This window comes from Thunnus thynnus, chromosome 18 (genome assembly GCF_963924715.1).
Source record: "Thunnus thynnus chromosome 18, fThuThy2.1, whole genome shotgun sequence".
Classification (NCBI taxonomy): Eukaryota; Metazoa; Chordata; class Actinopteri; order Scombriformes; family Scombridae; genus Thunnus; species Thunnus thynnus.
Window position 1 is genome coordinate 22,951,245 of NC_089534.1, and position 21,579 is coordinate 22,972,823.

The 21,579-nt window shown below is 36.3% G+C and overlaps 2 protein-coding genes across 2 annotated transcripts; both read left to right on the forward strand.

The window, feature by feature from the left end:
- The first annotated feature begins 7,736 nt into the window (after positions 1 to 7,736).
- katnbl1 (katanin p80 subunit B-like 1) lies at positions 7,737 to 13,675 on the forward strand. Its single transcript, XM_067572535.1, has 10 exons — positions 7,737 to 7,942; positions 8,544 to 8,659; positions 8,805 to 8,842; positions 9,050 to 9,320; positions 9,481 to 9,596; positions 9,688 to 9,738; positions 10,265 to 10,354; positions 10,615 to 10,719; positions 12,070 to 12,163; positions 13,059 to 13,675. The coding sequence occupies exons 2-10, from the start codon at positions 8,555 to 8,557 to the stop codon at positions 13,089 to 13,091; spliced, it is 903 nt and encodes a 300-aa protein (XP_067428636.1). The 5' UTR covers positions 7,737 to 7,942; positions 8,544 to 8,554; the 3' UTR covers positions 13,092 to 13,675.
- A 771-nt stretch (positions 13,676 to 14,446) lies between these two features.
- Positions 14,447 to 18,566, forward strand: emc7b (ER membrane protein complex subunit 7b). The gene is made up of 5 exons (XM_067572422.1): positions 14,447 to 14,820; positions 16,779 to 16,898; positions 17,040 to 17,178; positions 17,292 to 17,372; positions 17,670 to 18,566. Exons 1-5 carry the CDS (start codon positions 14,588 to 14,590, stop codon positions 17,817 to 17,819), a joined length of 723 nt encoding a protein of 240 aa, XP_067428523.1. The 5' UTR covers positions 14,447 to 14,587; the 3' UTR covers positions 17,820 to 18,566.
- Positions 18,567 to 21,579: the final 3,013 nt, after the last annotated feature.

Sequence of the window (21,579 nt, forward strand, 5' to 3'; positions counted from 1 at the left end):
TGGCTGCTTTTGTCCGGGAGAGTCAGAGTTAGTGGACCATGTTTTAGAAAAATGGATGTTTACGAAAAGGCCAAGGTGAGATTGTGTCTGCTCAGATTCCTTTTGTGAGCTTATATAGTAAATTTGAACTTATCAAACACACAATATGCTGTACAATTGAAATCAAAAACAAACAAACAAAAAAAAACCCACTGTATGCTGAGTCACTTAAAAGTCTCATATCAGCTTTGTCCTTCTGACACTATGGATTGTGGCTGCAGTTAAATATTTATTGTCATATCATTATTTAGAACATGGGAAGATATAAAGTATAGATATTCCATTTTAAGTGGGTTATGAAGTATGACCAATGCTGTGAATGTGCATTTGAGAATTTACATGTGGTTTATGGATATAGGACCCTTTATTTTTATTCTCAGAAATACAGAAGGAATGCTTAATTTAACTTGCTGAGGGTTAAATTGAAATTGCATTACTTAGTTACGATGATTTAATCTGCCTCAATGTTAAGATAAAACATCTGTATGCTCATTTGTATCAAAGCAAAATGATGGACTCTGTAACAGCTAACATGTGTTTAAGCAGACCTTGCTGCTATATGTTACAAAACCACCACTGTGAGGTAAACAAGGGGTGGAAACAATATTATGAACACCTGTACATGTAATATAATCCAAGAAAGTAGCCCTTGTTTCTAACTATAACTATAACGTTTTCTCACATTACTCAACCCCATCTCTACACCCAGCACCCAGGACTTTTAAAAGTGAGCATTTACTAACACTTTCAAAACTGCTCAGTCAATTGTTTTTAAGTAAAGTTTGGGTCACTTTACTAACTTACTCGCTATAATGGTTAGGTACTGTACATGCTCGCAGAAAATGTCAAGACAAGCACAATAAGGCTCAATACAAATAAAAAACACTGTGACATTCTCTGTTTTTTAAGCAAATACATTGCTTAAAGTCCCCCTCCACTCAAAAATGTGTTTTTCTTCTTGTTCTTACAGTTTGATGTTTGAGCTTCATTGTACAGAATGATGTATCTGCAGAGTTTGACATCAGAAGGCTGTTTTCACATCCTTCTCTCTCTGTGCTCATTGATAATCTGATTTGAAGAGGTGGGCCTGTAAGCATGAATTTTGACATCACAACTAGTTTGGAAGCCAATCATGATCCAATATTCTATTTACACAAGTGTGATGTGGAAACTTGAAACCTCCAGTGCACAAACACTGAGAATGGACTTTACAGTGAAGTTGGAGACATCTTGTGTCCAGCAGTTAAACTTCTGACATGAAATAGTTACATATTCATAGATTGTGGAATTTTAATGAGGGAGAAGGGGTAGATGCCATCTTAAGGATTTTAACATGGTAATTATACTTTTTTCTGGAAAACCATATCAGACACGCAATATTGTTAACAGTATTTTTGTATGTTTTAATATTCTGGAGGGGATCTTTAAACTTTGTCAAAACAACACATTTTGTTTTGTTCTGCATATCTTAAGGGTGTCAAATTCCTAATTTTTTTGTTATGCTATATCGTCCACCACTTTGGTCCAGACTGAAATATCTCAACAACTATCAGATGGATTGCCTTGAAATCTGGTTCAGACATTCATGTCCACCTCAGAATAAATTCTACTTTTATGATCCCCTGACTTTTTTTGTAGTGCCACCATCAGGCCAAAAATGTAATTTGACCAACAGTTTAGGTTATAATCAAATGTACTTCTGACTAGTAAATGTTAGCATGCTAGCGGACCAAACTAAGGTGAACATGGTAAACATTATACCTGTTAAAGGGCTGGTATTGTGGAAAACAAGAAAAAATATCATTGGGATGGATTAGGGTGATGGTGGGTCCTCCTGTGCTGTAAAATTACTCAGTTCTATCTCCTCTGTCTTTTTAAGTTATTTGAAATTTTGAAATTCATGGCTCAAGAGCAAGCAGTGTTGAGGTGGAGCCTGTTACTACCTCAAATATGCAGGAAGCTTCAGCATGAGCTGTGAAAAGTGCCCTGAGATCATTTCTGTTGTGATTTGGTGTTATATAAATAAATTGAATTGAATTGAACTGAATTAAATACCCCAAATGAGCAATAATGAGCCATACTTATAATAAACAACCACCACACTTATGGGTGATTTAATGTTGCAGCAAAATCAACATGACAAAGTCAAGCATACAATTTCACCTAATCAATTATTAATTTAGTCATTTCAACAATGTGTGAATAAGAGAACATCACCAAGAAACTTGAGATAACCATTAAAGCTTTTTAAATTTATAACATCATAACACAAATATACAGTATATTTCTTTTAGATGTTCCATTCATGAAAACAGAGTAAGACAACGGGCAAATTAGGTCAAATAGCCTATAAACGATAAACGGTAACATGGCAAAACAAAAATAAAGAATAATCAATTAACAACTAAAAATGAGTTTTACACACAATGAACATTTGAGAGTAGGCTAAATCATCTTTCTTTGAACATGTGATTATATGTGTCCCTAAAACACACTCTGAGCAGACATCCAGCACCTTACCTGTGCATTTCCCACAGACAGTTTCCCTGCATTTCAGGCACTTAGCGAAGGTTTTCTTGCAGGTCATTCTCCTCTGCTCTTTTTATAATTTAATTATGACTTGACATAGTTGTCAGATCACACACTCCAACAAATACTGCTGCCCAGCAACTTCGAATGTGTGAACATAAACCACAAGGAAATAAATGCATTTCATATACAGGTAAATTTTACCTGGTGACAGTTATAAGTATAAATGCCTGTGATTCATCTTCGCTATTTTTAACAATAGGGGACGCTGCACAACATTAATTTAGGAAAAGTCAAAGACTGGGGGACATGCATATTTTATTAAAACATAGTAACATACAACTGAAAAATCGTCATGGGTAAATTTTACCCCATGGCAGTTCTAGTGTTAATATTGCTGATTTTATGTAAATAGCTTCGAAATCAGCCTGTTAGAGGACAGAGGGGGATTTGGGCTGTAAGGAAATCTGGATTTAGAGAAATCTAAACAACTTTTGGTGAATAAAATGTCACAGATATGTTTTAAATAGACTCAGTATTTATAAAAATTGGTCAAAAAAGGCATAATACCAGATCTTTAAACATTGACATGTTAGCATGCTAAAGTTGCATTTAGCGCAAAATACAAGCTTCACAGAGCTGCTAGCATGGCTCTCATTCTTATTCATCTGTATTTTACCTTGACTGCTGAAATATACGCACAGCCACATCAAATGTTAGCCTCTGGTGAAAGAGGTATTCAGATCCTTTACATAAGTAAAAGTAGAAATACTGTAGACTAAAAATAATCCATTACAAGTAAAAGTACCGAATTTCAAAGGTTACTTAAGTAAAAGTATGGAAGTATTACCAGAAAAATGTATTTAAAATATCAAAAGTGCTCATTCTGCAGATTGGCTTCTTTAAGGGTGTTATATTATTATAGTATATTGTATTGTTTGTTTTTATTACCAACAAAAACATGTAAGATCATTTTTCTGTTGTAGTTCATCAACATGGAGCCAATTTTAGACACTTTGGGTAGATTACTAGAAATACTGTACTGCATCATATTAATTATAAGTGTATCTTATGTTTTATAATGATAATAGTCATCATAATAATATATTTATCTATATAGCACCAGTCACACACTAATGCAGCTCAAAGTGCATAACACATTTTAAAAAGAGAAGAGCAGACAGTTGAAACAACAGTTAGATTATTTAAATATATTATCTTATGTAAAATCTTGATCTGAAAAGTAACTAATAACCATAAGTGACAAATAAATGTAGTGGAGTAAAAAGTAGCCTGCAATATTTCCCTCTGAAAAAAGTGGAGTAGAAGTACAAAGTAGCAAAAAATGGAAATACTCAAGAAATGTACAAGTACTTCAAATGTACTTACTCACTTAATAAACTTAGTAGTATTCCACCAGTGCCTCTGATTCCAGACTTATTCTTTAAGAATTCTTCTTTCTGAATTTTGTTGAATGTTACAGCAGTGTTGTTTTGTCAAGCCACATCATATGATGGTGGCTAAAATGTGATTTAAATTCTTTAGACTACTGCTGCACAACAACATTTACCAAGATTTACCAAAATCTAATTATACTTCCATCAAACTGACTGGAAGAATTTTATTTGGATGTTGTTCATACATACCAACAGCACAGTTTGAATTTCTCATACTTTGGTTTATTTTCATTTGTATCTCCAAGAATTGGTATGTTTGGGTTGGTACGTACAGCTGCACTCTGATTCTTGGATTTGCTAAAACAGAAACAGCCACCGGGCATTTTCATTTCTGTGGCTGTCTGGGGAAAGAGTCAGCCATGATTTTGTACAAGGTAATTACAGTTAACTTCCAAAATAAAGGAAACAGCAACATTAAGGGTGTTGGACCACTATGATCTCCCTCAATGTGACTTGGCATGGAGTGTTTTGCTTGTAATTGTGGAACATGGTGTTTCCATGGCCACTGTTTACATTTTCATCCCTATCAATGACCATACTGAGAAGATTCCACCTCCGACAGGATAGAAATGCTTCAGGTGATGAAGGCAATCACTCAGAATTGCTTTGTATTTTTTGGCATTTACATTGCCCGCTAAGGGTATCTAAAATGTGCCAGGAAATTTTCCTCCTTCATAACATAACAGAGCAGCCAGAATCACTCACTTACACTTGTGAAATGAATGATGTTGTGAAAAGGAAGTGCAGGATCAAGAGTGCACAACTGCCTTCTGTGGTGACAGACAACATTCATTCAATAAAGACCTTCATATAATATATTATATAAGATAAAATGGCTTGTAGTAAAGTTAGTTTTTTGATAATGGTCATGCAAAGAAAGAAAGAGTTTTCACAGTAGACTTCCACCATTTTAATGTAATATTTAAATACTACGGATCTTCATCAAGTCTTTGTTTTTTTGGTTTTTTTTTCCATTTTTTCCATTTATCACCTTACACAAAATGTGTGACCATGAGGACTGGTTCCAAAACCTTCATCAGATTAAGAAAAATCTTTCCTGCTGTGGTATTTATGTGCTGTATGTACTACATGCTCATGCTTCAGTGTACAAATTGTAGCAGATTTACATTTGCAGAAATCCATTTTCTCACTCTGTTTGTGGTTGAGTGAGATTGTCTTTGAGCAGGTGTGTCACATATATTTCCAAAGCAAAATACTGCTGACAGCAAACTATTTTTTTGTTTGTGCTCAAACAAATTCATAAGGCCTAAACTGCCAATATCCGTCCATAATTTATACACTGCTCAAGGCCCTGCGGTGAAGAGAATTTGATGACTGTAAAACTCAGTGACTTAGAGGTCAATTCATGAATTATTCAGTTCCAAGCGAAACAAAAATAAATTCACATTCAAAAAGCAAACTCAATTGAAGGCAAAATGGATTTTATTCATTTGGTTATTTCCTTTTTCAATAACATGTACTGTACATGTCAGCTTTTTGTTGCATGCTGTCATGCACAATTATTCTGTAGCGAAACCATACCTGACTCATAGGGAAAGTATTGTCATACCCTGTTAAAACAGGTTTAACCTAATAAGCAATCCTGACACTCTTCAGGTGTTTAAATACTGAACTCTACCACAATTAACCGCAAAATATGCCAAAGATCCCTACTTTTTTTTAGATGATAAAAAGACCAGTGGACTCGAGAGGTGAACTGCACGTCTCTTCTGTGACTTTGTTTCTGTTGCAAGGAAAGTAAGAACTGAAGAAAAGATTTTTTAAAAAACAGACCACATCGAAGATGCAAGGGGCTAAAACAAGAAAACATTCTGTTTTCTCGGCTGCATGTTAATTCAGTTGTGTAACTTGTTTGCTCCTGTTTCCTTTTTTAAGGAACATTGCTTCGGGATCGGATCATTTGACTGTGAGACACAAAAAAGTAGATGATCTGTATGGAAAAGTCCTGTCAAAGGCAGAAATTCACGTTGTCTCACTTACTGGTGTTTTATGTCATATTCATTTCATGCAACATTTTGGTTTTAACAACCTCCATCAGGTGTCATCAGAAAACGAGACAGCGTGCAGGAGTTTTTCACTTTCTCACATTCAGGTGTACATAAGTATAGTTTTTAATTGTTTTGACAGCAGCTGCCTCTTCTCAAAGGTTTTCAGAGAGGAAAAGCAAGATGGCTGGTTGCATCATTTTGATTGATTTACAAACTTGACAACTTTTGTCCAATGGGTCACTGTGGATTCAGATCAAACAAAAAATATGGCTCTGAATTATATGTTACATCTTGCTTCTTTAGAAACCAAAAATCTTTAATTTCCCAGTTAAGAACTGGTATTCTTCCTCTGGCTAATAAGGCTGGCAGATTCAAAACAATTCAGAAGGAAAATTATTTGTGTGATTGGGAGAAGTGAAAAGTAAGTCCTATTTTCTTCTGTATTGTACGTACTATGATGACTTAAGAGTGTCAGTTTTTCATGAAATGGCTCAGTTCAGATCAGTAGTTTATCGATTGTTGATGTACAGATGATCAAAAGTGGGAATATTTGGGGTTTTTTTGGTTTGTCTTTAGGTCTGCTAACTTTGAATATTTTTTAACTTTAAACATGTGAAAAATAAAGCAGATAGTCATCATCATCAATTCATCTTTATTTTGATTTCTTCAATAGCAAAAATTGGGTCTTTAGTTTTGGACTCTTTGTGGTGTCATTTGAAAACATATGCACTGATTCTGCATCTGGTTTGTATTCATTTATGATATTACGTAAGGCCATGGAAGCTGGACTTGGTTGTGCATGACACAATGAAAAAACCACATCATTCATTTATCATGTCAAACCAGACAAACAGCAATTGCAGATATCCACTGTTACACAAGGCCATTTGAAAGGAATGAATAATTGCTTTGGACACTGACAGCAGGATCCAGCGTATATATACATCTCAGTGTCACTCTTTGTCACACTGTCTTCTCTTCTTCTCTTTCACATGGTGTCTTTGTTTCTTGTTAAGGCTGGCAGCTTTCACACATTAAAATACTAATGAATACACACAGCACAGGGTGGGCGACTGAGTTGTTACTGTAACTCAATAGTTAAAGGATGGGTTCACAATTTTTAAAGTCTGTCTTAACACAACGGTCAGGTGCCCATATGAACATTGAAACAGGTTTTTCTTGCCATAATTATCCCTCCTATTCATACTCGCCATTAGATGAACTGGCTCTGAGAGCATTTCGGATAAATACAGCAGTGTGTTGGTCCTTCAGCAGCAAATGTTAAGCGAGCCTCAAAAAACTCAGGAGTCTTCTTTGACAAACACATGGACTTTGAGCTGCATGTAAAGAAAGTAGTCCAATCCTGTTTCTTTCAACTAAGAAACATTTTCAAAATCAAGATCTGGAAAAAATCATCAATGTATTTGTGTCCTCCTGTCTTGATTATTGCCTTGCACTGTTCACCACCCTGAGTTGCTCTTCTGTGTCTCAGCTCCATTTGGTCAAAAATGCGGCCTCTAGACTTTTAACCAAGACACGACATAGGTCATATGGGCACCTGACTGTTGTTTTAAGACACACTTGAAAAATTGTGAACCTTTTCTTTAACTCAATAGCTCAAGTCGCAGCACACCTGCGTTACACACTACAGCACACTGGATGGCGCCACAGTGCACTAATGTGTGTCTTATGTGACTTAATGTCCAGCAGTCGTCGCCAAAACTCCGGTTTTCTTTGCCAAAATCAATCCCACAATCCCCACACACCGGCGGTGTATTCATTTGAATGGTCAAAACTCAGAGACGCTAGCAAACCTGCAGACAGTAGTTGTTATTGAGTTCAACCAGTTTTTCACATTTGGGATTTTACACACCCGGGAGACTTCAAGACGTCTGACAGAATGGATCGGTTAGTATTTAACTTATTGCTTAAATCGTTAAAATGATTTCTGAAGCACCATTTATCAAGCCATATGTTCCTTGAGTTAGAAGGCTAGCTAGCCTGTTAGCTCGCACTAGCGGCCCAGCTGGTCAATGTCTACGTCTCCGTGTATACGTGATAGTCGAGCTGTAAGCTAACAGCTACAGATGGCTAACCGTGGCTTTAAAGTTAGCTCGCAAAATGAGCTAGCTCACTTAGCTGAAGGACGTAACAAAATGCAGTGTTGTACTCCAACCATCTGTTGCCTTATTGGTAGCATGTTAGAAAACATGCTAACGCAACTTAAATCAGCAGATAGTGACAGTTATGGCATTATGTTGCAGCTCAGCTAGCTAACGTTAATGCTTGTATCGCAGCAGCCAACGCCTTTGACACTAAGAAAAACAACATATTTATCTCATTTGATTGTTCAGTCTTTGAGAATCACACTGCAGGTTGTGCTCTGTAGCTACATAGCAAGACGTTATTAGGCCACGAAAAGTAATTCTGACTTATTGTCCTTGTTGAAAGCTGAGCTATGAGATTACTAACTTACCAACTTTTCCCCCCACAATTGTTTGTCCAACAGTGTCCTTTATTATGGCAGCTGGTAAGCAATGGGAAGCCTGTAAGGTCAACCAGAATAAAACCAATGGCCTTCTGCGATCTTGCCTGCATCTTTCTGCTGAAAAGAACATGAAGCAGGTACGGAGAACAAATATCATGGCTTATTGTGTAAACAGTTGTCCAGTTTGTCTCTTAAATCCTGATGACTGTGAAGTGACAGTGCAGTGCTGTTGTAGTAGTAGAGCATGTAGTGGTGGCCTCATCCCCTATCCTTTTGTTTTAGGTGGATATTATAAATAAGGAAGAATTAGATAAAGAAAGGTGAGTGTCTGATCCACATCTGTGGGATTCATCTAATCATGATCACTCACTCACTGTCTGTGTCCCACAGATAATCTCTTTCAGTCACTGGACCATTTAAGGCACCTTTCCATAACCATTATCACCATGTCAGCGGCTTTGAATTTAATGGTTTGCCAAGCTAACTCAGCTTTGCGTTTGGACTATGTCGACTTTTTCTCCTCACAGATTTCAAGTGCACAGTCCAGGCAAAGCGAAGCGATTGTCATCTTGCAAGAGGAAGGGTTTCCCATTGGTGGAGGTGGGCTTGAAGCTGCACCGCAAAACATCAGATGTAGGCCGTGCCCGTGACCCCGGCATGGCCAACAAAGAAAATGAGCTGACGTGCTCCGATGATGTGCGGGGCATTCACTACAATGACAACTGCGGGCTCCCTGTGAACTCTGCAGAGGCCTCCAAGATGGCAGGGGCCAGCTCCAAGTACAGCGACTTTACTGAAGTAAGAGACAGAGCGGAGCTGTAGGGTATATTTAAAAAAAAAAAGTGCACCTTAATTCTCCTTCTCTGTGTAATGTCAAAGCTTTTGATTCTTTCATGGTTTTGATAAAATTTGCCGCACTGTTGCTGACACTGAATTCCCTCTTTGTCTTTTTGTGTAGCTATCAAAGGACCATGAAGCTATGACTCACGTCCTTTTTGGAAGGAATCTTCGACTAAAAGTAGCCCAAACACTATGGCGAAGAAATGCCAGTGAATTAGTGGCCTATCTAATAAGGTAAAACACTGACCACTTACACTTCCTTATGGTGAATTTTGTCCACTCTGTGAGCACAGGATAATACCTCATCATGTTTTTGGTTTCCCAGAATTCAAGACACAGGGGTGCTGCTTGACTGCTTACCTGTCTTAACAAACAAGTAAGTCTCACCCGGGCGTTATATGACTTCTCCCTTTTGAATGGTTTAGCTTCAACCGTAATGGTTTGACTGCACCGTACTGCAGATCTCAATTAAATAATGTAGTATAATCTAAATTATGTTTTGTGGCATTGCTTTCATGTAAATGTAGGCCATATGAAATGCAACACAGTTTACCAAAGAGGAAAATCCCAGTGTCCTTTATTGCCTCTTTCTTCTTTTTTATGTCCACCTTAAAGTATTTAGACATTATGTGATATATAAAAAGCAAAAAAGACTTTGAATTTGAGGAACAGACTAAATTGTTATACGTACACAGGTGTTAGTCAGGGTATGATTTACAGGAAGCATTACATTTCTGTAACTCTTTAACAGCTTGTTTTAATGTTTTTGAAGGTTGGTATCTAACAACAATCACAGCAAGTGTGAGGCTGTACTCAACTATTTGAACTCACTTTGCTATCTGCTTTTCTCTGTCAGCCCATATTACTAATAACAAGCTTTCTTTCTTTTTTCTTTGTCTCAGTCTCCAAACTGAAGCACCATGTTTATCACTTGGATGCTGCGTTGACCTCATGCCCCAAGTGAAAGTGATTCTTGCCAGTAAATATGAAGAGTAAGTGTCACTGAGTATCTGCCAAATATTGACAAATCAAAGGCAAGTAGATTTGCTGTTTTTCAGTCTCAAAGTTGAATCTTCACTCAACCAAGAGACTTCAGCCAGTCTGATCAACTAATTAACTGAACTGAAACCTCACTGAAAGACTAAAACAGCAAAGTCATTTGCCTTTTATGAGTTGTAGATAGAGAATCTTCATAGACATCTCTGACATAATAGTTTTACTAACTGGTCTGATTAACCTGTCTTTTTTTTAGACACATAATGGTGGGTTTACACTGGGTTCAATCCATCATCAGGAAATGGTGGCCAGAACTTTCAAAGAATGAGAAAAGACTGCGGGACAGTTGTTCAGAAGACAGGTGGGCACTGCATTTTAAATACATTTGTAAACAAAATTCTGAGAATGACTTAAAGGGGACATATCATGCTTTTTGTGATTTTCTGTCATTTAAATACTGTTACGATGTGAGATATCTATGTTAAACATAGTCAAAGTCCCAGTGAAAATATGTAAAATGCGCCCTGCAAATGAAAAGCTCGGACCTCGGCCTGCTCTGAACGTTTAGTTTGCAAAGTCACCTTTACTTCCTCCTCATGATGACATCAGATCATTTGTGCATGGCCACAAATGGCCATCTGTTGGTAGCCTTTGTTGTCCACTCACATATTTCAGATCAGATTCGGGCTCAAACATGCACAGATGCATTTGAGAAGTCTCCATTTCGAGTAAAAAGAGAAAAAAGAAATGATTACTACTACTATTGTTTGGTTCTTTTTAAAACTGTAATTATGCAAAGATATTCCAGTAGAGCCCCAGAGTGTAAATATAAACTTGGAAATATGCATGATACTTCCCTTTTAACTGTAACATCTACTTGACTGGAAATGCTGCTGGTCAGTACAATTGAAAACTTAAAAACTGTCCTTTTTTAAAGCCTCATTCTGTGATGCACTCTGTCCTTCTGTTTGTGTTTCTTATGGATGGGAAATGACCTACTAATACAACTATAGTGTTTTTTATGGTGTAAAACATATTTTGAGAAATATTATGACATTTTTTTGGTTATTTATGCTTCCTGTACTTTCTACTAATACTGAACTACGCCATAAAAAACATACCTGACTGGTGTGTTTAAAGAGTCAGCATTCATGGGGTCAAGCCAGATACATTTACATGTTGATTTCACTACTGCAACCTGACTTTTCTCATGACATGTAGTGTACTAACAGCTGTAGTAAGAATCTTTTTTTAAATAGTAAAATACAAAATGGCACAAAAGCTCTGTTTTTCCTCGTTTGCAGTGGCTGGTAATTGTACCCACTTGTGCTTGCTTGTAAACAAAGGAGATGAATGTTGTTGTTTTTTTAGCATAATTGTACCCACTTTAAAACCTTTGTTTGCCTTAAATGTGGACTAGAATATTAAATCTCATAATGTGTATAAAACGATGTTGCATAAAGAATTGTGACAAGTAAAGAAGGAGAGATCATTCTTCATTCAAAGATGTGTGTCAGGTGTAGTAATTTAATGTAAAGCTTTTGAGTTTATGAGTCCAGCTTTAGAAGATATTTGTTAAAAGATCATCATATACATTTCTGATAGCTGTTGTGATTCATTTGTATCAGGAGAGTAGGGGTGGAAGAGAGAGTGGGTTGGGGGTCCCATGTGCACACATGCTGTTATGGTAATGCTTGTATGTGCATTGCAGGAATATTGAAGTCATGAAGCAGCGGCTGAAGGACTTGTGGAAGGATGGAGCCAGGTTGTGTTTGGTTCCAGGATCTACGGGAGAACTGGCAAAGGTGAGAAGATGCCATTATTGCAGTAGTTATTAGGAATTTTATAATGATAGTAAAGCTGGAAATATGTTGGTGTAGATTGTTATAGAAGTCTAGAAGAGTTGCAAATGATTGATGACAAAATGTAATTTTAATTGCCATGTATCAAAATTTAAATATAGGGGGAACATGATAATGTCTTTGTTCAGATGCTCAGTGTCAACTGTAGATGCAAGTCTAAGTTACTTGTTTGATGGTCTTGTGAAATGAAAAATGCACGTTATGTATAATTTATCTTATCCAAAAGAAACAGAATTAAAACAACTGCAATAATTCAGTTAATTCATGAATAAAAAAGTTAATTCATTATCTCCATGCAAAAGTTTCCAAAAGAACACTTTGTCTAGTAGCGTTAACAGACTGCACACGCTTTCTGCTGTCTTTTCCGACCTCTTGTTGATTTTGGGAGGACACAGCCAACCACTCCCATCCTAAAAAAAAAACCTCCGCAAGCTAAATGGCATTAGCAGTTGTAACATGGGTTGCAAGTCAGTATTGTGGTTGTGGTTCATTTGTTTTCCGTCTTCACATCCTGTTTCATGCATCAAACCATGAGACAAAAATTATGATCTCAGGGCCATTCATGAGACCTGTTAGAGGAAACAGTTTTACTAATTTAACGTTTCAAATAATAGTTGCAGAAAGCAAAATTTACACTTTTTTATAGTTGGTATTTACAGAGTAATCCTGTGTCTTGTGCTGTGTGTAATGGGAAAAAAAACATTGAATATAAGTGCAGAAACATCTTGGGACTGTGATTTATTCATTGTGTTTATGTAAAACTGAATTTATTTTAATGCATGCAGGATGTTTCACTAGCTGTGAAGAAAACTAACGCGATGTTCCCTCCATGTTGCAGGCCATCGAGGCTTATCTCTCACAGCTGCCCTGACAGTTGTCAATGTAGCACTCTGAGGATGTGACCACTACTGCCGGATCATGGCTGTGTTGTGAACTGATAATGATGCCAGAGAAATGGACTGGTTCATTCTGCCCCTCAAACTCAAACCTCTTAACTGGGACTGAATGTGACACTTCAGACTCCTTAGTTAAAGCTGGAGACACTTAAGAAGGGGCCAGGAGAGCTTTTCTGCAAAAAAAAAAACAAAAACAAAAAAACACAGCAAATGACTGCTTCACATTGAAGTGGACCGTCTTGTGAAGGGGCACATAGCTGACCTCCATGAGACTGGATGTACGTCGCTCTATGAAGTGCCAAGCTCTTTGTCTCTCACTACACCACTCTTTGCCATGGAATGCAAATGCACTTGTGGATGTAATGAATGCTCCGCTGTTTTGATGTTTTATCCTGGGTTCTTTGGAATCAGGAACTTGAATCTGCAGCAGTCTTAAGTTATTAGAGCTCCTCTTGTTTTCATTTTTGCCTCCTTATATGACATTTGACTGTATAATGTAAAATGTAAAAACAAGTGATTCTTTTAATCTTCTTTTAAATAAATTTGATAAAAATCTAAATTCTTTTATGTTCTTATTTTGTTGTTCATACATAGAAAGAAAAATTTAAAATGATTTATTGTCACAGTGTTAGCTAGTATGTTATATTGTAGCAAAGAAAAGCCTAATTAATTTATTAAGGGGAGATTAAAATGGTTTACATAAATTAGATTATGGCACTTATTACTTAAAATGTTTTGTTAATGATACATACATACATACATAACATAATTGTATTTAGGTAATGGCTATTCCCCAGTGAACTTGTTCACTAAGTCTTCCAAGGCGGTCAAACGGGTTTTTTGGGTTAACTTGTTTGTAGTCTGTATTTTTTTTTTTTTTTTTTTTTTTTTTGCCAAAACTTTATTAATTAATTAATTTTAATACAAGTGTTAAATAGTGTAAATGGAGGGCGCACACACAAGTCTTAGGAAATGACGAGAACAGGAAAGCAGCAGAAAAATAATAATAAAAGCCGCATTTAATTATATTGTACATTGTTTTTATGTAATCTTAGTTGATCAAACACGTGAAATTTTGAAGGAAACAAGCAAACAATCCCAAAACGGCGATTTCGTAATAGAAAACATGTCCAACTGATTCATTTAGAATAATATTAATGTTGGGTCTTTACATTCAAATTATAGTATGGCATCTTTAACAGACAGCTTCAAAATGTATTTATAATGCTGTAAACAACACTAAAGTTTTTGTTTTGTTTTGAAAGAGAAAAGAGAAATTCATTTAAAGAGGAAGTAAAACAACCGAAGTGTCATTGTCGGTTTGTACAATAAAGTTTCGGTCTTTTGACGTGACGTCATTTCTCCGCAGAGACAGCTGAGTCTTCCGCTGCTTCTCCAAACTGCTCTTGGATACATGTCGACGCACATATAGTTAGACTAGATTTTAAGTTAAATAACAAAGGCAGGCGACATGTTGCACAGGGAAAAGCTGCCGCTGTTGTGGGTTTTCATGCAGGCTGTGCTCGTCGTGGTGCGGTGTTTCACCGACATGGACACAGGGCCTGGCGCAGGAGTATCCACACAGACCAACGGAGATCGCTTCAAAATCGAGGGGAGAGCGATAGTCCCGGGTGTGAAAACACAAGACTGGGTTTCCTCAGCTCGGGTCTTAGTGGAAGGAGAAGAATATGTGGGCTTTTTGAGGTGAGAAACATCCACAGTTATACTGTCTACCCGGGCTAACTAGCATTAGCATAGCCAGCTAAGCTAAACGTTTGCCTGAGCTGCTATTGCTAGCAGCTGGCAGGTCCTGACTCTTCTAAGTAATTAACAGCTTAATAATCGTGGATGTAACTAACTTCTGCCAATCGGGACAACAACACGGCTATTTCATTATTACTGACCTGTCACTTAATTTAACCGTTAATTTCCTTTAAGGCTCGTTAGGTAACGTCAGCTGAGCCGGTTATCATAACAAACCTTAGCCATAACAAGCCAATCTGTTGTTGCTGTCATAACAACAGAAAAGTCACAGATTTCCTACAAAACAAATAAACAAGAATTTACATTTTATCAGTTTCATACTACTCTTACTGCAATGGGAAGAAGTAAAAATACCAATATATCAATGTAATAATACTCTATTACAGATAAAAGTCCTGCATGAAAAATCCTACATAGGTAAAAGAACATAAGTATTATGAGCTTGATGTAGTTCAAGTATTACAGTAAAAGTAGTGGTTTGGTCCCTCTGACTGATATATTATTATATATGACATGGTAGATTATTAATACTGAAGCATCAGTGTTAGAGCAGCATGTTACTGTTGTAGCTGCTGGAGGTGGAGCTGGTTTCAACTACTTTATATACATTTAGCTAGTTTAGTGCAGTGGTTCCCAACCTAGGGGTCGGGCCCCTCTAAAGGGTCACCATATAAATCTGAGGGGTCGTGAGATGATTAATGGGAGAGGAAAGAAGAAAAGACAAAGTTCTGATACACAAATCTGTTTTCAGTTTTTGGACTTTTTCTCTAATCTTTGATCTTTGGTGAAATATTGGATATTTTGAACATTTATTGAAATGAAACCATGTGAGAAGTTTAGAGGGAAAAATCACTATTTGGTGGAGCTGTTAACAACTCATAGACATCTGAAATGTGACCCCGACTACACACTGCTTTTTGTAAGACGTTAAAAGACAAAAAGGTTGGAAACCACTGGTTTCATCTTTAACAATGTGTTGTATTTTAAAAGCTTGTTATATAATCCATTGTGTCAAATCTTCATCTGAAAAGTAACTAAAGCTGTCAAATAAATGTGGTGGAGTTAATATTTCCCTCTGAAACGTACAAAGTAACATCGAATAGAAATACTCAAGTGGAGTACAAGTACCTCAAAATTTTATTTAAGTACAGTACATGAGTAAATGTACTTAGATGCTTTCCACCACTGCCCTTATGATATGTGGGATGATGTATTTATTCAGATCAAATTTAACATTATCATGAACTGTTCTCCTCACTAAATACCCCTTCAGTCCACACAGTCACTCATGCACACATCCGTAGCACACATAATTTACATAATGCACAGTAGTGAACCTAGTCTGACTCACCAGATGTAGACTGTGGGTATAAGCCTGTCATTGGCCAACAATTTCAGTCGCCATTCTCCTCCCCTTCCGCTATCTCCATGTTACTATTTTCAAAATCCTCATCCCCATCCTAACCAACAGTCCACAACCCAAAGATATTCTGTTTACTATCATAAAAGACTAAAGAAACTAGAAAATATTCACATTTAAGAAGCTGGAATCAGAGAATTTGGACTTTTTTCCTTAAAAAAAAAAAAGTACAAAATTGTTGGCAGTGATGTACAGATACATGTTTCATATGGTAAGCTGTTAAAAGCATCATAGATGTCTGGGAAAACAATGAGGTCTTTATTTCATTGTAGCAGTTTGACAGAAGTTGATGGAGATTGCCTTTTTAAGAAAAAGACTCCATGAAAATAACCTAACCTTTTGAGTAAAGGTCCCCTTTTCTCTAACAAAGATCAATAAGTTGATTTGTTAAGCCTCTATGAGCACAGACAGGTGTGGCAGTAAAATATAATTTTTTTAACCTTCACTAATTTTATTGTGTTATAATCTCTTGTTCCAGAACTGATGGGAGTTTTGCTGTAAATGACGTCCCTTCAGGATCTTACGTTGTGGAAATCGTTACCCCGACTTATAGATTCGAACCAGTGCGTGTTGATATCACATCCAAGGGGAAAATGAGGTAAGATCTTACTGTTGGCAAACATATGTAAATAATTTTGCATGTCACATGAATCATCCTGCTATGTTCATCAATGTACTTTTCACAGGAATTTTGTTCAGAGGCACCTTGTCGCTTTAGTAACCATGTGTCATTTTATAGAGCGCGTCTTGTGAACTACATCAAGACTTCAGAAGTAATCCGCCAGCCGTATCCTCTCCAAATCAGGGCTAGCGGCCCTCACAGCTACTTCATGAAGAGGGAAACCTGGGGCTGGACAGACTTCCTTATGAATCCAATGGTAAAAAAAAAAAAAATAAGTAGCTGAGTGCACACCACACAGATGCTTTTGTTAAGATTAGTCTTGTGCTTCTGGCTCTGTTGTTTAATTTATTGTCTTTGTTGCTCCTGCAGGTTATGATGATGGTTCTGCCCCTGCTGATCATTGTTCTGCTGCCCAAGGTGGTCAACACCAATGACCCAGAGATGAGAAAGGTAAAAAAAAAAAAATCCATAAGAGCGTGGGGTATAAATGAAGTGTCATATGACGTCTCTGAATTGCAGATGATTCATTTTGATCAGTTTAATACAGGATTTAACATTTGGCACTTAATATATATCAGTAGTCAAAGGAATACTTGTATTAAATCCATGATATGTGAGCATATCATAACTGTGAGAGATGTGTGTGAAATCCATTTTGTGATGGATTTTTAAAAACGGTGAGGATCATCGGTCTGTCCTTAGCCCTCAGTTCATGACAGCTGTTTGTATTTACTGCCATCTTCACAGGAAATGGAGCAGTCCATGAACATGCTGAACCCCAACCCTGAACTTCCAGACGTCTCCGAGCTCATGACCAAACTCTTCTCTGGCTCTAAGGGCTCCAGCAAGGCAGGCAGCAGCAGCAAGGGCACCAGGCCAGCTGCCAAGCGGAGGTAGTACTGTAAACACCTCCGTAATCTGCATAAAGAAGCACCAGTTATGCCATGGAAGCAAGATTTTTAAGTGTCAATTTTTTTTTTTCTTCTGGGTCTATTGTACAGTTTTCTTTATTAACAGATGTTCTGAGTGCATCTTGATTCCTTATATACTATTGGAAACCAAGCAAAAATTTTTTTTTTTTTTTTTTTTTTCATACTGCACTGATAGAAAACTTAAAAACTCTGCAAACGCTGTTTTTCTTCATTTGCTCTTCTACTTCACTCTTTTCTGTGCTAACCCTCCGGTGTGCATTTCCACTGCTGCTAATTCCACTACCTGAAAGATAACATATATACATATTCAGAGTTTTTGTTTTTGGGGTTTCAGTAATACGACTGTGAATGAAGATAAATTGAATTTTAAGACTTATAAATTCTTATTTAAAAATCATAGATAAATAAATTGCAATGGTATATAACAACTGTGTTTTTATTTCAAACTGTCTTATTTGTTTGAAAGTGAGCACATGGCCTTCTCGTTTTTTTGAATTACTGTGTGGTGTACTGCATGGCCAGAATTCACATACTGTACATATGTGCCTAAGGTGTATATATTGATATGGTAATGTCTGGCGGTTCAAAGAATGAAAGAGCTGTGTGGTTACTTTCAGGATCTCTAGAAAGTGTAACTGGCTTTACTTTAAATAAAGCGGGCAGTAAAGTCCTTATTAAAGTCAATAATAAAATGTGTTTGTGGTAAATGTCATCAGTTGATCATAAATCATCTCATCATCTCATAGTTGCTGACAGGACTGATTGAATGAATAATTGTTCAGTAATTTTGTGTTTTACAAAACAATTCCAACTCATAGTCCATATACTGGCTTTTTTAAGAGCTTTCAGCAAATGTCATCGGCTGATGAAGACTGTGATATGATTGAAGCTCTAGGAAAAGCTAGTAAGTGCACCTTGAGTTTGGATTGTTTTGTTAAACCATTGTTTCTAACATAAGGAATGAAATTTGATGCTTTAAAGGGGACATATGATGCATATTTCCAGGTCTGTATTTATGTTCTGGGCCTCTATTGGAATGTTGTTGCATGATTTATAGTTTACAAAGCTCCTTATTTATCTTACTGACCCTTTATGCAGCCCCTCAGTTCAGCCTCTGGCTGAAACAAAAATCACAAAAGTCATGATATGTCCCCTTAAAGGCAGTGGTAAATAAATCAGAGGGTTCACAAGACATTTAAAGAGACAAGACAGATAAAGTGTCTCTTTTTCTCTTTTTTCTTTTGAGATAATGGATATTTTCACCTCTAAAATTCCTTTTACATGAAACAATCAGAGAATTCACTTTTTAGTTGAACTGCTGTCTGTCTGAAAATGGCTGAGACAGACTGAGTGAAGAGCATGCATGTCCAGAAAAAACAAAAAACTTAACAGGTACTGGATCAAGACAGAAGTCACCCAAAAGATCTGCACACTGATTGTTTAGTAGAACTACTTTAACAGATTAACAGAGATCTTTGCCGGGCACACTGAGGCCTTAATCTGTGATGAGGTGTCACAAGCTTAAATACTGTAGCTTGATTTTAGGGGGTCACAAGCAAAAAGGTTGAGAGCTGCTGCTCCAAGGGGACAAGGCTGGAAGTACTACATAGTTTTGGTCAAGAAATCCACTTAAAAGACCAAAACCATCAATTCATTAGTTGGTCTCTCAATACTTTACAAACTACCCCAGCTTGTTGGTGGCTCTGTGTGTTTTAGAGATGCAAAGATTAGTCAATTTGTCCATTGACAGAAAATTAATTGGCAACTATTTTGTTAATCAATTAATTGTTTTGATTAGCTTTTAAAAGAAAAATATCCAAATTCTCTGATTCCAGCTTTTCAAAAATTAATATTTTCAGATGTCTTTAGTCTTCCATGATAGTGATGGGTTGTGGACTGTTGATCATGACAAAAGAAGACATTTGAGGATGTCACCTTGAGCTTTGGGGAACCATGATTGACATTTTTCACCATTTTAGGACATTTTATAGACCAAACGATTAATATATACTTTAAAAAAATTTTAAATGGTAAACATTTTTACTAAAAATGCCGGGTACTGTAGTTTTTACTGAATGTTGCATTGGTTGGGGACTATTTTCAGCTATTCAAAAACTATAGTGCCCATGTTACTTGCAATAAGAGAACATGTCTCTCAGTGTAACAGTGTGTTTTATTTATTGGTTTTTGGACAACAATGGAGCTCTATGGCACAGAAGAAGAAGATATACAGTATCAGACTTTGGCTCAGTTAGTTTTGGTCTTTTCATGGGTTATAAAGTATAGAACATCACCCACCTTTTCCTCTAATAATAGAGTGCATCAGACTGAAGAGACCTGTCATGCAGAACAACTGCACTAACATCTTGAGTCTTGGGACCAATGAGAGCTCTGTTCACCTCTGGGAGGAGGTCCCTGCGCACATTCTCCATGACATGTTTGTTTTATTGGTCAACTACTGCAGCAGGTCAATGATTTGCATCATTTCTCAAAAAGGAATTATACAAGTACAAATCAGATCAAATTAAACTCATTTCATGTTGAAAAGGTTCATGCCAACGATGAAATTCTGCATTTGAGTTTGTATTTCACTGTTCATATTAGTACACACAGACTCACTTTTCACAAAACTGCACAGACAGACAATGAGCACAGGTTCATTCACAAAGCACTTTTGCCTCTGAGCAGAACAAAAGGCACAGAGTTTAGGGCGATACATTTGACATTACATCTTAAAAGACAGAAAAGTGCAATAATTTACAACAGCATCACTCATCCATCAGAGAGACATGGTGGTAGTTCAATATGTAAAGTTTAACTTTAAATACCATGTGTCTTGAACTTAACACCTGACATTTAATTCAGTTTTTTTTTTTTTTTTACAGTTATATGAATATTGACGAGCAGAGGTGTGATCCATAAACAATCTCATATGTCATATTATCACTGTGAAACTAATGCAGCTGTAAATGCACAGAAATGTACAGATTAGCCCTTGAACACAAGATCAATTGCAACTGGCAAGATAGAAAAACAAAAGATAAAACATTAAGTAAACACTGATACACACTAAGCAATTTACATATTTTTAAAGTGTAAAATGCAATAGAATCAACAAAATGTGTCCTTCATACAATAAATAACTGTCAAATGTGTAAGTCTACAGTATGTCCTTTATATACAGTGCAAGTGAGCAATAGAATAAAAGAGGATTATGTGAGGTTTAACCTAAAATCATGTATAAATATGTTGCCACCTTCATGTATGGAGGTTGAAGTGTACCACTGGAATAATTAGAGACTTTTAAAGTGTTTAATTATAATATATTATCAACATTGATTGTTGATCAACACTATCATAAATTGGTTAATTAGATGTTCATTTGAATGATGCATTAATAAACTAATATAAAAAACAATAATGAAAAGATCATTAAATTTGCCAGTTAATAATTCCTTAATAATCATCTTATTTTATCTCATTATGATGGATTAACAGAATTTTAAAATGTAACCCAAAAATGAATTTTAAAGAGGCTTTAAAATTTTACTTTTTTAAAAATTCATTTACATATGTGTCTGCCTGGTATATGACAGACACATAATAATAGAAGCCTTTTCATAATGACTTTTGTGATTCCATTTTATTTTAATCAATTAAAATATGTATCATAAAAATAATAAATCATAATCATAAAAAGACAGAATAAAGAAATTGAATTATTA

Bases quoted from the DNA above. Each gene is read 5' to 3' on its own strand.
- katnbl1 (XM_067572535.1), top strand. From the start codon at position 8,555: ATGGCAGCTGGTAAGCAATGGGAAGCCTGTAAGGTCAACCAGAATAAA. The intron at 9,739-10,264 runs GTAAGTCTCACC...TCTTTGTCTCAG, and splicing joins TTACCTGTCTTAACAAACAA to TCTCCAAACTGAAGCACCAT. The intron at 12,164-13,058 runs GTGAGAAGATGC...TCCATGTTGCAG, and splicing joins CTACGGGAGAACTGGCAAAG to GCCATCGAGGCTTATCTCTC.
- emc7b (XM_067572422.1), top strand. From the start codon at position 14,588: ATGTTGCACAGGGAAAAGCTGCCGCTGTTGTGGGTTTTCATGCAGGCT. The intron at 14,821-16,778 runs GTGAGAAACATC...CTCTTGTTCCAG, and splicing joins GAATATGTGGGCTTTTTGAG to AACTGATGGGAGTTTTGCTG. The intron at 17,179-17,291 runs GTAAAAAAAAAA...TTGCTCCTGCAG, and splicing joins ACTTCCTTATGAATCCAATG to GTTATGATGATGGTTCTGCC.